This window comes from Sinocyclocheilus anshuiensis, unplaced genomic scaffold, assembly GCF_001515605.1.
Source record: "Sinocyclocheilus anshuiensis isolate Anshui unplaced genomic scaffold, SAMN03320099.WGS_v1.1 scaffold20, whole genome shotgun sequence".
Taxonomy (NCBI): domain Eukaryota; kingdom Metazoa; phylum Chordata; class Actinopteri; order Cypriniformes; family Cyprinidae; genus Sinocyclocheilus; species Sinocyclocheilus anshuiensis.
This window is the reverse complement of record NW_015558646.1, coordinates 1,911,549-1,926,406: the sequence shown is the minus strand read 5'-3', so window position 1 is coordinate 1,926,406 and position 14,858 is coordinate 1,911,549. Positions and strand designations below refer to the sequence as shown.

Here is a 14,858-nt window from a genome sequence, read left to right as displayed (position 1 = left end):
ACCCACACACCTCCATAAAGTAGTGATTTTGGCCTTTTTAAAAAAAAAATTAGACGTTCTCCGCTAAATCCAAAAATAAATAAATAATAGAATTCATGTCAAATGCAATTAGTATAATATATAAATATGCAGTATTCAGCATGTGATATTCATATTCTCATTCCTTAAACAAAGTTTTGATTTTTCTTAAATAATTGTTGATTAAATCTGAAGTATATACGTTTTTTTTTAATCATAGATGCAAACTCCTCACCTTTCAGTGACAACTACATTTTTTTAGATCAAAATAGGTCACCTATGAGATTTGCTTAGATCCAATGAGAAAGTGTTTTTATGTGTTTTTACAAGGGTAAATCAAGAACTGGTTGTTTCAATAAGTTTTGCATAGTATTTTCTTTACTTCAAAAACTGTAAAAAAAACAGTAATATTTTATGTATTTGAGGTCTGAGATGTGGGAACAGTGAAGAGAGAGAGGGCAAACATTTTGCATTTTAGGTCAGCATTGCTGTCTTAATCAGCCAATATTGTCTTAAATAGCCTGCATAGCACTTCATCTTTTATAACATGGGATTTTGACCAAATATATTCAATCTTGATTTTTGTAAAATGTTGCAACAAGATGTTTTGTGTGTGTGTGTGTGTGTGAAAAATGACAGTTTTGGACATATAAGGTAATAAAATAATACCTTCAAGTAACTACAAATGAGTAAAGCAAATATCTTTAAAAGAAATTCCATGTGGAGCATGCCCCCAATCCGCGCAATGTTCTCACCTTTTTTCCCTCTTACCTGTTTGCATCTCTGTTTAATGTTTTAATATTCTTGCATTGCATACATACGAAGCTTATATAATATTTCGTGTGACCTCCTACTGAGGTCTGCATTTTTCAGAAAATATACATGTCCTTTCTGAATGACTTCATTGACTTCATTCTGTACACTGTTTGTGGAAAGTGCCGATTCGCATTGACAAGAAGCTCTTGGATTTTTTTTCAGGGTTTCTTGCATCTTTAGTTTAATAGAAATCCACAACCTTGGATCAACAACATTATATCCTTGCATATCTTCAAATTTGTGTGAAGTCGTCACTCTCTCACGACATCATATACAATGAGCAAAAGCCAGTGCCATGTGCAGGGCATGTGCTGTCACCAAAGCACAAGCAATGTCTTCAGTTACATTCATGCTAAAAATGTTTTGGCCTTGAGAATCTGTGTTATATGAGGATGCTTTTTCTGTTAGGTGCTGAATAGGAAAGGACAAATGAATGCATCGCTTTCATCACCGCCGTAACCGTCCAGCATACAGCAGCACTCTAAAACATTTCACCTAAGTCTGTCCGCTGTAAAACGCCTCTGTGCTGGAGGGATATTCACACTCTCTAAAGGTGTTTGCGTGAAGGAGCGTCAGCTCTGTGACATGTTTCTGATCAGCCCCGGCTGGAGCAGACAGCTTTTTCACATCCCCTCTGTTATGTCACAAACAAACATTGTGTGGGCGCCAGTTTCCTGTCACTCATTAGACATTAATGATTCGCGAATCCACTTGCCTTCGGGATACGTGTCTCATTCTCCTTGTCAGTTCAGCATCCCAGTAAAGCTCCTCAGCTTTTGCTGGAGAAACTGTGAGAGATCATTTTATCTCACACTTGATTGCCAGATAATTATCAGTTAATTATTCAGAGCCTTAAATTAATTTGCTAAAAATAGTGGCTGTGCCTTCTTGTCTCCACTGGAGACTGTTCCATTATTCCAGCGCGCTCTCCTCCCCACAGACTTGACACGGGTTGGCAGTAGATGTATGACGGTGTACCGTAAATATGATTTTCATTTGTATCATGTCTGCACTTAATCTAATCAGAGAGAGCCCGCCATTTATAATGTTATACAAATATTATATTTCATATAAATGCTGTTCTTTTGAATGTTCTATTTATCAAAAAATCCTGAAAAAGGTATCACCATTTCAATCAAAAAATTATTTAGCATCAAATAAGCATATTAGATTGATTTTTGTAGGATCATGTGACACTGGAGTAATAATGAAGACTGGAGTAATGATGCTGAAAATTCAGCTTTGCCATCTAAGGAATAAATATAAATTAAAAAAATAATAATAATAAAAAAAATAAATAACAAATATATTAAAATAGAAAAGTTATTTTAAATAGTACTAAATTTTCACAATGTTACTGTTTTTTTATTGTATTTCAAATAAATGCAGACTTGGTGACCATAAGAGACATTTATTTCAAAAACATTCTAAACATTTTTTTTTAATTATTCCAAACTTGTGACTGCCAGCATGTTTATCAGAATGGCCAGTGTGCATTTACAGATGATTAGAATGGCATGCTAAATATCAGCCATTTATTTGCCTGACTAATATATCATGACTTTATAAGTAGTTCAAGGTCTACCTCAGGTACTTCAGTAGATTTCTTTTTTTGTCTGGACACTTCATTAAGCTGAAGTTCCTACGAACAAAGAAATGTGTTAGTGGTCTTTTAATGGAATTCATTGGCTTAAGGAATCGAAATGTTCCTTCAACTCTTCAGCTCTGGTGTGACCTGCTGTTAGGCTGAAGACTGGGAGGATGATAAGGATATTGAATGGAGCTGTTGCGTGGAAAGTGCCGATTCGCATTGACAAGAAGCTCTTGGATTTTTTTTCAGGGTTTCTTGCATCTTTAGTTTAATAGAAATCCACAACCTTGGATCAACAACATTATATCCTTGCATATCTTCAAATTTGTGTGAAGTCGTCACTCTCTCACGACATCATATACAATGAGCAAAAGCCAGTGCCATGTGCAGGGCATGTGCTGTCACCAAAGCACAAGCAATGTCTTCAGTTACATTCATGCTAAAAATGTTTTGGCCTTGAGAATCTGTGTTATATGAGGATGCTTTTTCTGTTAGGTGCTGAATAGGAAAGGACAAATGAATGCATCACTTTCATCACTGCCATAACTGTCCAGCATGCAGCAGCATTTTAAAACATTTCGCATAACTCCGTCCGCTGTAAAACGCCTCTGTGCTGGAGGGATATTCACACTCTCTAAAGGTGTTTGCGTGAAGGAGCGTCAGCTCTGTGACATGTTTCTGATCAGCCCCGGCTGGAGCAGACAGCTTTTTCACATCCCCTCTGTTATGTCACAAACAAACATTGTGTGGGCGCCAGTTTCCTGTCACTCATTAGACATTAATGATTCGCGAATCCACTTGCCTTCGGGATACGTGTCTCATTCTCCTTGTCAGTTCAGCATCCCAGTAAAGCTCCTCAGCTTTTGCTGGAGAAACTGTGAGAGATCATTTTATCTCACACTTGATTGCCAGATAATTATCAGTTAATTATTCAGAGCCTTAAATTAATTTGCTAAAAATAGTGGCTGTGCCTTCTTGTCTCCACTGGAGACTGTTCCATTATTCCAGCGCGCTCTCCTCCCCACAGACTTGACACGGGTTGGCAGTAGATGTATGACGGTGTACCGTAAATATGATTTTCATTTGTATCATGTCTGCACTTAATCTAATCAGAGAGAGCCCGCACGCAAGAAAAATGTCCCTTTTATAGCCAGCAGTGTGCATGCAGAACTCGATACTTAAATTTGCTGATTATTACTCATTGGACCAGCTGTGAACATGAGCCTTTATAGATTGCAACAGCCTTTATTCACAACACACTGTACACATTCAGTTCATGAGCTGTGTTGATGTCGTCATCGTGTTTTGCTGTTAGATAATGATATTGAATGGAGCTGTTGCCTGTCACAGCACCCTGCTGCTTCAACAGAAAGAGACTGATCAATACTTCACATACTCTCTCTCTCACTCTCTCTCTCTCTCTCTCTCTCTGGGTGTGTGCACATGTAACAATCTCACAGAGGCTGGCAAACATCCTGAGGATGAGTTGCCCAGCCTATCCAAATAGTTGTTCAGTTGAACGTGTCAGAATTGATTTCCTTGCAATAAATAAATAGACTCTCATTAAAGTAATAACAACCACAAGATAAGGAATGAAATTAAATAAAATAGAAAACAAAAAGGAGAAAGCTTCGCTTTGCAGCAAAAGTGCTCCCCATCGATCCAATTTGTGCAGAGCTAAAAGCATTTAAGTGCTTAGACCAGCTATTTGTACAGAAGTTTATATGTCCAAAAAAAAAAGAGAACCTCCAATTCTATTGACATTTAAAACAATTAGTCGTCTGGAGGCGTACTTCAAAGTCAGCTCAGCAGGGACTCCATCAGAACAATCCTACTAGTCTTGATTACAGGCATGCTCGGGAAATATATTAACCACCCTCCTGAGAACCACTCTCACGCTCATTTGAACCACCATCACTGATAGAAAGGTAAAATGGGGGGTATACCTTATTAGACCACTGCTTTTAACCAGCTAGGCAAGCTTGCGCCACAATTAAAACGCTTAAATCCACAGATTTCCCCTTCTTCTGTCTTTTTCCCTTCTGTCTCAGTGATTTATCTCGCATTATTAGTATCTCTCTCTCTCTCAAAGCAGCCTGCTGTATGCCGATGTGGTTTTCAATTAAAATGAAGAAGCCTGCTATTGTTCTCATTTCAGCAGCTGTATGATAGCAATCGCTGAAAGCAATTGTGTAATTCGTGTAATCACAGAGCAGTTTGTTAGGAGTGATAAACTTAATTACTAGCAGGTGAAGGCATGCTGAGCGATACACTGAGAGGAGGCACCTATAGCATAAGCAACATCTTGCCTGAGGGATACTATCAGGCGCACAGTGTGCATGGCTGTAGGATAAATTTCAGTCACACAGTCCGTAAAATAGCACCTATTACAGATCTGGATTAGAACGCATTAGTTGTGCCTTTGAAGGACACCAAAGAAAGGGTTGTTTTAAATGGAAGTAATCAGTTGTATCACTTTGTGAAGGACATTTCCAAATGGTTGTTAGTCAAGTATATGTACAGTGGACAAGAAAGTCATACATATTAATGTACAGTGCTTTTCAAAAGTTTGAAATCACTATTTTTTTTTTAATTCAGCAAGGATGCATTGAAATGATCAAAATTAACAAAATACATTTCTAATGTTATAAAAATTATGTAAGACTTATTTTAAAAACATTAAAAAAATCTTAGCGACCCCAAACTTTTAAATCATGTCATGCCCTTGTGATTCAGTAGCAGTTATTAAAGTTATTAGAGTAAATTTTGAGCAAAATAAATAAAATTAGAATTTATCAATACAAGTCCTTGGGTGTATGACAGTTATTGTAGTAGTATTTTTTTTTTTTTGCTGTTGTACACCCAAGGACTAAAAATATTGCTTACATATTCTCTTTTTTGTTTAATTTTTACCAATTGCCAAATGGAGAAACAGCAAAATTGAAATATATTTTCAAATGGGCAATATTTGATGCAGAAATTTCATTTACCACAGCAGTTCTAACAGTTAAACATTTATTTTAATGCTACTGTAAGTTATCAAGGTATTATATGAATCCAATGAATCCCTACATCCTCACTTAAAGTGCTTTTCCTTTTTGTTCACCATTAAATGAAATTCGTCCTATTACATATATAATTTATTTTAATTTGCTCATCCTTCAAAACCTTAGGTGGATGCCTTTTAATGTGACAGGACACCGATGTGAAAAACAGAGCATGTTGAACCCATTGGAGAATGTGTGAGACGCAGCACATCTGTTGGTGTCAAGATCAGGTCAGCAGAGCCAACAGCATTGCTATGAAAGATGACCTTCGCTGAAGCACATTACATGTACATATATGATGTTTTGGAGCATGCTGCTTTAGTCAGAATAAAAAATCCCATGTCCTAAAACTTCACACTTCCTCTGATGGCTTTGCTGTGTTAGTGTATCTAATCAACACATAGCCTTAAGGTTTCTATATGTGCTGAGCCACAGACGTGCTGTTAGTTCACCTGTAGGCATGGGGTGCTGAAATCCCTCAATTTTCTTCTGTTTTTCCCTTTGGCTTGCACCTCATACTCGCTGTTTGCTCCATCCTGCAGTTTTGATGATTGTTTGGACAGCTCTCCACAAGCTTCACTTCACATGCATCTGGATACTGCCGCGAAAAGCATCCGAGACCCATCTCCCAGATCCATAAATATTTCATTTGCAGAGATGCAGAATAAATTGACAGTGAAATTGACTCTGAATCCCGCTTTTAATTTTTCAAATTAAGAGGAAGAGAGGGCCTCTCCGCACTGATGTGACAGGGAGCGTGATGTGACAAGAGGTCCCGACCTCACCGGCGAGGCAAGGGGAGGAAGGAATTCACTTATTAGTAACACGCCGTTACCATCGACACATCACATCCCGATTATTGCTGGGGGCTGAGGCTTTAATTACTAGCCTGTGTGTGGAGGTGAAATTAGACCCCTAGCTCTGTAGAACACACAGCCTGCAGGAGGAGACTTGCGCTGATGCAACACATCTGATCTGCATGCACAATTCACTCTCAGCTGTCAGCTCCACTCACTGATAAGAGAACTGAGAGAGTCTGAGTAACAATGAAGGTGTGGATGTTAAAATACCTCATTTCCATTTGTTTCGTGTCTGTTTGTGTGTGCCCGCTGACGCATGTCTGCGGGCCTGTGTGAGCTCTCACTTGGTGTGTACTGCCACGCAGAATACGTTAACATTCATTTTGGTTATAAACAAGTGTGATGACAGTATTCTAACTGGATGTACGAATGTACAGTAGGCTGTCAGGGGTTTTCAGACTGAGGGGCTGCAATGGGGTCTGTAGAACATTAAAATATGTATTTTAAGGCTTGCTTGACTTTTAGTTTAAGGCATTAAGCTTTTTGCATAATAATTTTAAGATATTCGCTGTCAACTAGAAAGTAAATATTTCCCAGATAGTTTACTTCAGTACAATATTTATAGCTTAAAAAATGAAAATACAAATTGAAATATTAAATGTACTTAAAATATTTATTTATATCAATATTTGATTTTTAAATCAACACTGTGTATTTTTTTATATATATTTTTTATAAAATAAAATGTAGCCAAATATGCTTTCATATTTTGTTTATACGAATGAATGGAGAAAAAAATAAATAAAACATTTAGACATGATTCAAAACGTATTTTATGATCCAGAGAATAAAGAATTTCATACCAGTTTGGAATGACAATAGGACAAGAGATGACAGAATCTTTATTTTTATTTTTATTTTTGAAGGAAGAAAGAAAGAAAGAATAAATAAATAAATATAATAATAGTTGTATATATTTTAGGAAGGGTGATAAATAAGAATAATAGTTGTATATATTTTAGGAAGGGGGTAAATAAATAAATAAGATAATAGTTGTATACATTTTAGGAAGGGGTTACTTAATACGAGATCATCTTATTTTCATATAGTCCTTTTGAGTTTGAAATCCCCTTTCCTATGTAATATTGCTTTTGTCAGATAAATCTAAAAAGCTACCCAGCACAATTTGAAATGCTTCTTAACATATCTGGCCGTGAAGCGAATGCGACGTTAGCTTAGACAAGCAGTTGTCTGTCTACACCGTTGCGCAAAGGCCTCTATTTCATTTCAATTTCAGAGAGAATAATCAATGTGCCTCCCTATCTTGTGTACAATTCAGAACGAGTGAATCAGCAGAAATGTGTCCCAATCTTTTCCTTTCTGCTCAAATATTCCACAGCCACACAAAATGAGTCATCAAAATCTCAACGCTCATCACCTTCATTACTGCCTGAGCAATTACCTACTTTTCCCCTTTTAAAAAATTTGTTTCAGCCATGGCTGTTCTCATTACTCTTCAAATCACAGCATGCTAGGCTCGAGTTTCTGTCAATAATAGACCATTAATCAGTAGCGTGCTCTCCAAATTTTCCAGAGGTACCCTAACAGGGTCTGAGTGAAGTTTTTGATTGAGTTCAGACGCTTGATTGCTTGTACAGCTGCACAATACGGCATAATTACATGTGGAAGAGGCGGCAGAGATACAATCTGACAGTTGTGGCTGTGTTGGCAGCTTTTAAGAGCAGACAGGACTGCGATGGTAGCATGCTGGAAAGGCGTGTGGTGGAAAGCCTGTCGGTGGCATTCTGTTGATCCCCATCCAAGGTGTTGTGTTAATTACTTTGGATGCTGTCCAGAAAAGCTCAAAGAATTTAGAGAACTGTGACATTCAATTTGGTACAATTCAAATAATTTTCATGGTTTACAGTGAACTCAACTTTTTTTTTTTTTCCTCCTCCTTCTCCAATATTTTCATGCTACAGATAAAACTCTTCTTCGGGTTCATGTGGAATGGGCTTCTATTATTTTTATTCATGTTTGCCTGAAGGGAAGTGTCATTATTTGGCACTCAGATTGTTTAGTGGTGATGAATGTTAATGAGGCAGCCCTTTATTTTTTACTGCATAATCTACTGAACACCTTGTCCTTCAGTCAGGGAGGCACTGTTCATTTTCATTGTCACGAATGATGCAAGTACACAGTAAGTGCCATTCAATGATTTAAAGGAGTAGTTTACTAAAAAATGAAAATTCTCTCAATGTTTATTTACCATATTTTGGTCGCTTCTGAACACAAAACATATCATATGGCATATAACTTTTTTTTATTTTTCGCTGAACTTCAAGGCAGGTTTGATTAGAATATCAATATTGGAATAGCTTTATATAATATTGTATAACTTCAGTGAATTTTTTACATTATGTGCCAGTTTTACTAAACAGGGCAAATTAGCGTGAGAGTGCAATTCCAAAACCGCGCCGATGGGAGGGGAAATATCTGCGGGTGATTTACTAGCAACGCGCAAATTAAAGGACACAAACGCAACATCACATTTACATATCGACCAACGCAATTTACCAAGTGCAGCGCAAATTAGCGTAGTCGCAAATAAAGAACAAAACAGCGCCGATGGGTGTGGAAATTTCTGCGTGTGATTTACTAACAATGCGCAAATTAAAGAACACAAACGCAACATCTAATGTACATATCAACCAACGCAATATACCAAGCTCAGCGCAAATTAGCGTTGTCGCAAATAAAGAATAAAGAAGCCACAGCACGTTGAAAAGAACCGGAGGACAAAAAATGAAGGTTTGCTAGAAGCTTTGATAGACCTGGTATTGCGTGACTCCTAGTTGAGGGTTCCAAGTCGTCTTTTATTTCCTGAAACAAATTAAAAATAACATGTCTTGGCAAATGATATGTTCGGATAATGTGTTCTTCTGGCATTCAAAATAAATGAATACGTGTGGAAAAAATCCTCTCCCTTCTACCACGCACTCTCTGCTCTCTGTGGTGCCTCCTCCTAGCAACAATAATTGCAGCCATTTCAAGCGCAAAATAGTTTAAGACATGCTTTATTTGGCCGTTAAATAATGGCGCAAATGCCAGTAATTTGACGAGCACAAACATTAGTAAAACGCATTGCGCGATTCATTTGAATACTTTCCTCCCATTTATTTTGCGTCTGAAAGGGAAACTCCTAGAAATGCATATTCAATAAGATCAGGCACAAAAACTGTGTCCACGCCTTTTCAGCTCTATTTCATCACTGCGCGAAACCTGACAGTACTCTTTTAACGCCAAAAAGACAGTTTGCAGTGGCGCAAGCTGTTAGTAAAACTGGCCCTATATTTTGTATATTTTATATTATATTTATGTTTTTTATTTATATCTCACTGTCCTTCAGAAATGTTTGTGTTCCACAGAATAAAGGATTGGGACAACATGAGGATGAGTAAATAATGAGTTTTTTTTTTTTTTTTTTTACTATTTCTTAAATTTGTGCAACAGTGTATTCCACTTTCAGTGGATCAATACATCTGGCAAACAGAGACCCTCTCATACACTGCAGGGCTATTCTCTGTCTGTGCTATTTCCAAACACCAACAACTGCCACATCACGATTGGAAATATCTTTTCGTTCCTCCATCTCCCGATGGCAAGCCATTATTTGCCTATAGACCACCAAAAAAAAAGATGCTTTTCTGCCCTATTCTCCCTGGACGAGTGCTCTAAAGCCATGAATGCGGTCCCTGTTGTCAGCCTGGCGAGAGTGCGGCCACCTTCCACTCGGAGCCGAGGTGGGATGCATGTAGTTTGGCTGTGGGACTTGAGGGGGAAAGTCAATCCACACTAAAAGCGTAGTTGCTGCCTTTCAGCATAGAGCCAGGAGGCACATAGAAAAGCATTAAATAAACATTAATGGAAGTGGGTTAGGAGAGATTTATTAAGGAGGCTTTTTGGCCTTGCCTAAGGGAGCCATGCACCATTTTATTCACTCATACAAGCACACAGGTAAACAAACAAGGTAATTTATGGCAGTCTTCAGAGGTAGCACTGTTTGGAATTCACTTTCTGGCCATTTTTTAGAGTAAGACAATTGTTTTTCACAACGTCTCACAGAATTTTAAACATTTATCATGTACTGAATGGATGATGTGCGGAATCTCTTCTCTGGGCTTCTTTGTTGGAATTTCATTAAAGTAGTTTTGTCAAGTAATGAGGTTAAAGGGAGTTTTCACTATTTTTTCTAACGCTGTCTTGTCAGAACATCTCGCAGAGACTACTTATTTGTATGGAAAGCTAAAAAAGGAACACATTTCTATAAGAGAGGAATGCTATCCTTTCTGTATAGTGAAATATGGGATGTTGCTGGGGAAACTTGTGTTCGTTCTGTGCTTTGAGGACAGCTGGAGAAGGAGACAGAGAGAGAACCAACAGACGGCGGTTGCTTTGGAGAAGGTAGCGAATAATGTTTTATCCAGGAACTTCTCTCCACCCCAGCATGTGAAGCAGAGGTGACACGGGTGACAAAAAAGCGTGAAGAGTGTACTTTGAAAGTTCTTACAGAGGTAACAGAAAAGAGAGAGAGATTGAGGCAAAGAAAAAGCGAGAGGAGGAGTTGAAGGAATTGCTTTTGGAGGAGAAGCCGGGACTGATATTGGACCGTGCATGTCAGCCGTTGTCATATATCTTTGATGTGGAAATAATAGCCGGTGAGGGCTCGGCCCAGTCCAGTGGAACTACGTATGACAGTGATGAGCTGTTGTCAAACACACCCACATATACTCGAACACTTTTTCTCAGGCACAGGCAGTATTTTTGGCTCTGTATCCAATCGAGACCAAATCTCAAAGCTCTATTGCTTTGATTTTGCTATATCCACATTCCTCGTCTTAAGCAGAGCTTGCTCAAATACAAGATATTAAAGTATGTGGGGTTGAAAACGTTGCACAACCTGTTGAGGATTTTTGCTTCATTTTTCGGCTTAAAATAAACAGGAAGTCATAAAACTCAGCCCCAAGGACAAAGACATACACACATTCAGACACTATTGTAGGTATTTAGACTCAAACACTGTTTCCGTTCAGGCTCTTAGGGCTCCCGCAGTGAATGGCTGGGACTGTGAGAATGCAGTATAGTTTGTGTAAGCATATAAGCAATATAAAAGAGTATACACTAACCCTTATATTTTTCTCACGCTCTAATTATTCTACTCTTTATTCATTTTACCACACCATTCCAGGCACATACTGCACATATAAATATAAAGGCTTTTTAGGGTGCTTTCACACCTGTAGATCGATTGCTTTGTTCCGAAACAGGGATTAAAATTATTACAATGTTGCTTTTTATTCTTGGTGCAGTTCCCTTTCACACGGCAAAGTTTCTAAACAGACCAAAATTGTTAATACAAGTCACATGAGAGTAAACTGTCCTCTCATTGGTCAAAGTTCCACGGTTTATTTTCCAGAATTCCGCTCATAGCTGTCATCCGTCAAGATGGAACGACAACAGCTTCGAGGGCTTATTGTTATTGTTGTGTTTTTTGTTTTTTTTTGTAGCTGTCATTATATTAATTTATCATTTTGAACAGGAGTCCAGGATTCATCGGGAAAACATTTTTAAAATGCACCTAACAGTTACTACGATAAAGAGCAATAAGAAAGCATTATAAAATGAAAAGGCGCGCTTTGATTTTGAATGGTGAAGATGTGCTCACCCACAGATATCGCCTGCGTCCCAATGTGCATACTATCCATCCTAAATTCTATGTGATATTATAAATTTTCAATACTATTTATGGCAGATAGGGTGGATAGTATGCACATTGGGATGCCGGGACCATCTACTGCTTTTCACGGAACTTACGTAATTACCCATCATACATTGGATATAGCCTGGTTCGTTGGTCCGTTGGATCGGATTGCTTTCTCACTACAACCGAACCACTCCAGAGTTCGTTTTCAATCGAGCCGAGACCACCTCGTTCAGGCAATCTCGGACCAATTGTTTTGGCGCGGATCCGAGTGTGATTGCCGTGTTCACATATGCCCAAACGAACTGAGCTAAGAGGGGAAACGAGCCAGGTTCCGAAACAACGGGCCAGGTGTGAAAGCACCCTTAAATTGTTGGATGGATGGAATGATAAAATGGGTTAAAGAGGGGATTGAATGATAATTACGCCAGCAATCAATGTAATTTACGTTTTTTTATATCTTTTTTTTTCTAATTGTATTTTAATTTTGCTATGAAAATTTCATACATTTTGAAATTGGTGTTGAATTAAACTTTATAACTTTTTAAGGAAAATATTGAGAAGCGTCACAGAAAAATAATGTATTTATATTTAATTTAGGCTTGCATCTTATTGTGCAATAACATTTCATTTTCAAATTTACAAATTCTGTTAAACACCTTAATATTTTGCATAAAAGTTTTTAAATGCATGTTGAACAAGAATTCAACCTTTGTTTACCGCACTTGATGAAACCTCCATAATTTAGCTCTTTTCGAGCTGAAATGTTTTTGTGCCTCTAATGTCACCAAATGGATTTGTAATAATAAATAATGGTCATTTTCATGCAGGTTTCCTAAACACTCTGCCCATCTGCTTTTGGTTGTACAAACAGATAGTCTGATAGTGTTTCTGTCTCGGCATGGTTGTCAAACTCAAACAATATTTTGACAGCATCGCAGAGCCACAGTACTTACAATATAAGCTACAACCGGCATTGTCGACTCTACATATTAAACTGGGATATGAGAAAATATTATAACACTGACAAATGACACACTTCAGCTTTAATGATCAGGCAAAACCCTCCCTCTCAATTCAATTTTCATCAGAAAACAGAAGAAGAATAGAGTTTGATGGTTCCATTCAACCTGTTGCAAACAGATGTTTTTGGACAGCACTCGCATCCTATAATGGCTGTTAAACAATCTGACTCACATCTGAGCAGTTGATATGAATAGCTTGAATAAAATGCCAGATGTGGATTTGATATAGCCTCTCTGTTCCTTCAAAAGGGCAAACCTGGGCCATCCGCACCGCTATGAATCCAGGAAACACAATCACCTGGAAATGGGGCTTGAATGCGTGCAGCTAAATCACAGTCTACATACGGCGTGCGACTTTATTAGCATGCGGCAAAAAGAAAGTGAGGCTCTATTGGCACGTGCTACCTGTTTGTTTGCATGTGTGTGTGCAGTTTACGAGGCCGAGGATGGTCCACGTGTGCCTCGTGAGCTGCAAGATAGCACATCCCCGACATGAGCTGTCAATAGCCATTCAGTGAAAGAACCTGCCTTCATCTGCTCTTTAAATTACAGAGCGCATCTCTCACGGGGGTTCGGCGCACGCTGACCCCACTCTTGTTGGGAGAAACAATGCAACAATGACTGCAATCAGCTATTCCCTCCAGCATCTGTGTTAGTCCCTCAGACTATGAAACGCTCCTCTATCACTCCTGCACAGGCGCTAATAGCTCAGTGCGCCAATGACTCCAAACTTAGACAGAGAGGTTATTGAATGCCTCTGTTTGTCTCGCTTGACCTCTGCAGAGAAGCAGTGGTTTTTCTCAATTTTCCGTAGGTGACCTCTTTGTTAAAGGATTTGGAGGGCAGCTAGTTGCTTTATTTGTCCATGTTTATCCATCACTGTACAAGCTCATGTGTTTTAACGTAGCTACCACAATGCACCATTTGTCCTTCCTTAACCGTATCCTTCTCACGGCTTCTCCAAGCATTCACAAGAGCAGTACGAGAAGCTCTCCACCATGCACAAGAACATGCAGAAGCTGTACGAGAGCCTAGGGAGCTACTTCGCCTTCGACCCCCACACCATCAGCATCGAGGACTTCTTCGGAGACCTGGCTAACTTCCGCAACCTCTTCATGGTGAGTACGGCAGCACTGTCACCTGTTTATCCTCAGAAGAGTGCTTTTTTCTTCTGCTCTTTGCACTCCTCAAGGTTGAAGAGAGTCGGATATTTTCTGTTCTTTCTCTAATGTGTATAAATCTGGTTTTCCAAAAGAGTCTTCGAGAGCAGGTGCAGATAATATTCTAATTAACATTTCCAATGCTTTTTTCCACAGCTAGACTGCAGAGGTCAGCGTTGCTGTATAGCAATATGGTTACGTTTAGGATTGCTTTGACAGCTTCTATCACTTGGAATGTGAGAGCACAATTCTCTTTCTAACTTCGTCGCTTTCTCTTCATCGTACATATACACCGTTTTTATCAGTACATAGTTTTAAGAGCTCTAAACTAAAGCTGCTGGCCTTGTCTTAAGTGCATGTGGTGATTTAGCTTATTCTATCACATTTGATAAAGACGTTTTCCTCACAGGGGTGAGGAGATGGAAGGACGGGCTTATTGGGCAGATTAAAGCATACATTGTGCTGAGAATGGAATGTATAATGTATTACCAAACGTGTGGCTCCTATGCAGATAAAAGAGTCTCAGAAGCTTCTTATCCTTTCAGAGTTTCGTTAGCTTCTGTATTTGGCGGATATCAAGGCAACGCCTCCTCCCTGTCAAAAAAAACAGTTTGGGGTTTAGGCAGGTAGGACTAGGTTA

The 14,858-nt window shown here is 38.6% G+C and overlaps 1 protein-coding gene across 1 annotated transcript in view; it reads left to right on the top strand.

The window, feature by feature from the left end:
* Positions 1 to 14,858, top strand: part of diaph2 (diaphanous-related formin 2) — a 420,052-nt gene that overhangs the window by 340,746 nt on the left and 64,448 nt on the right. The window contains exon 26 of the mRNA XM_016477051.1: positions 14,012 to 14,176. Coding sequence (XP_016332537.1) covers positions 14,012 to 14,176 — 165 coding nt within the window. The remainder of the gene's footprint in view (positions 1 to 14,011; positions 14,177 to 14,858) is intronic.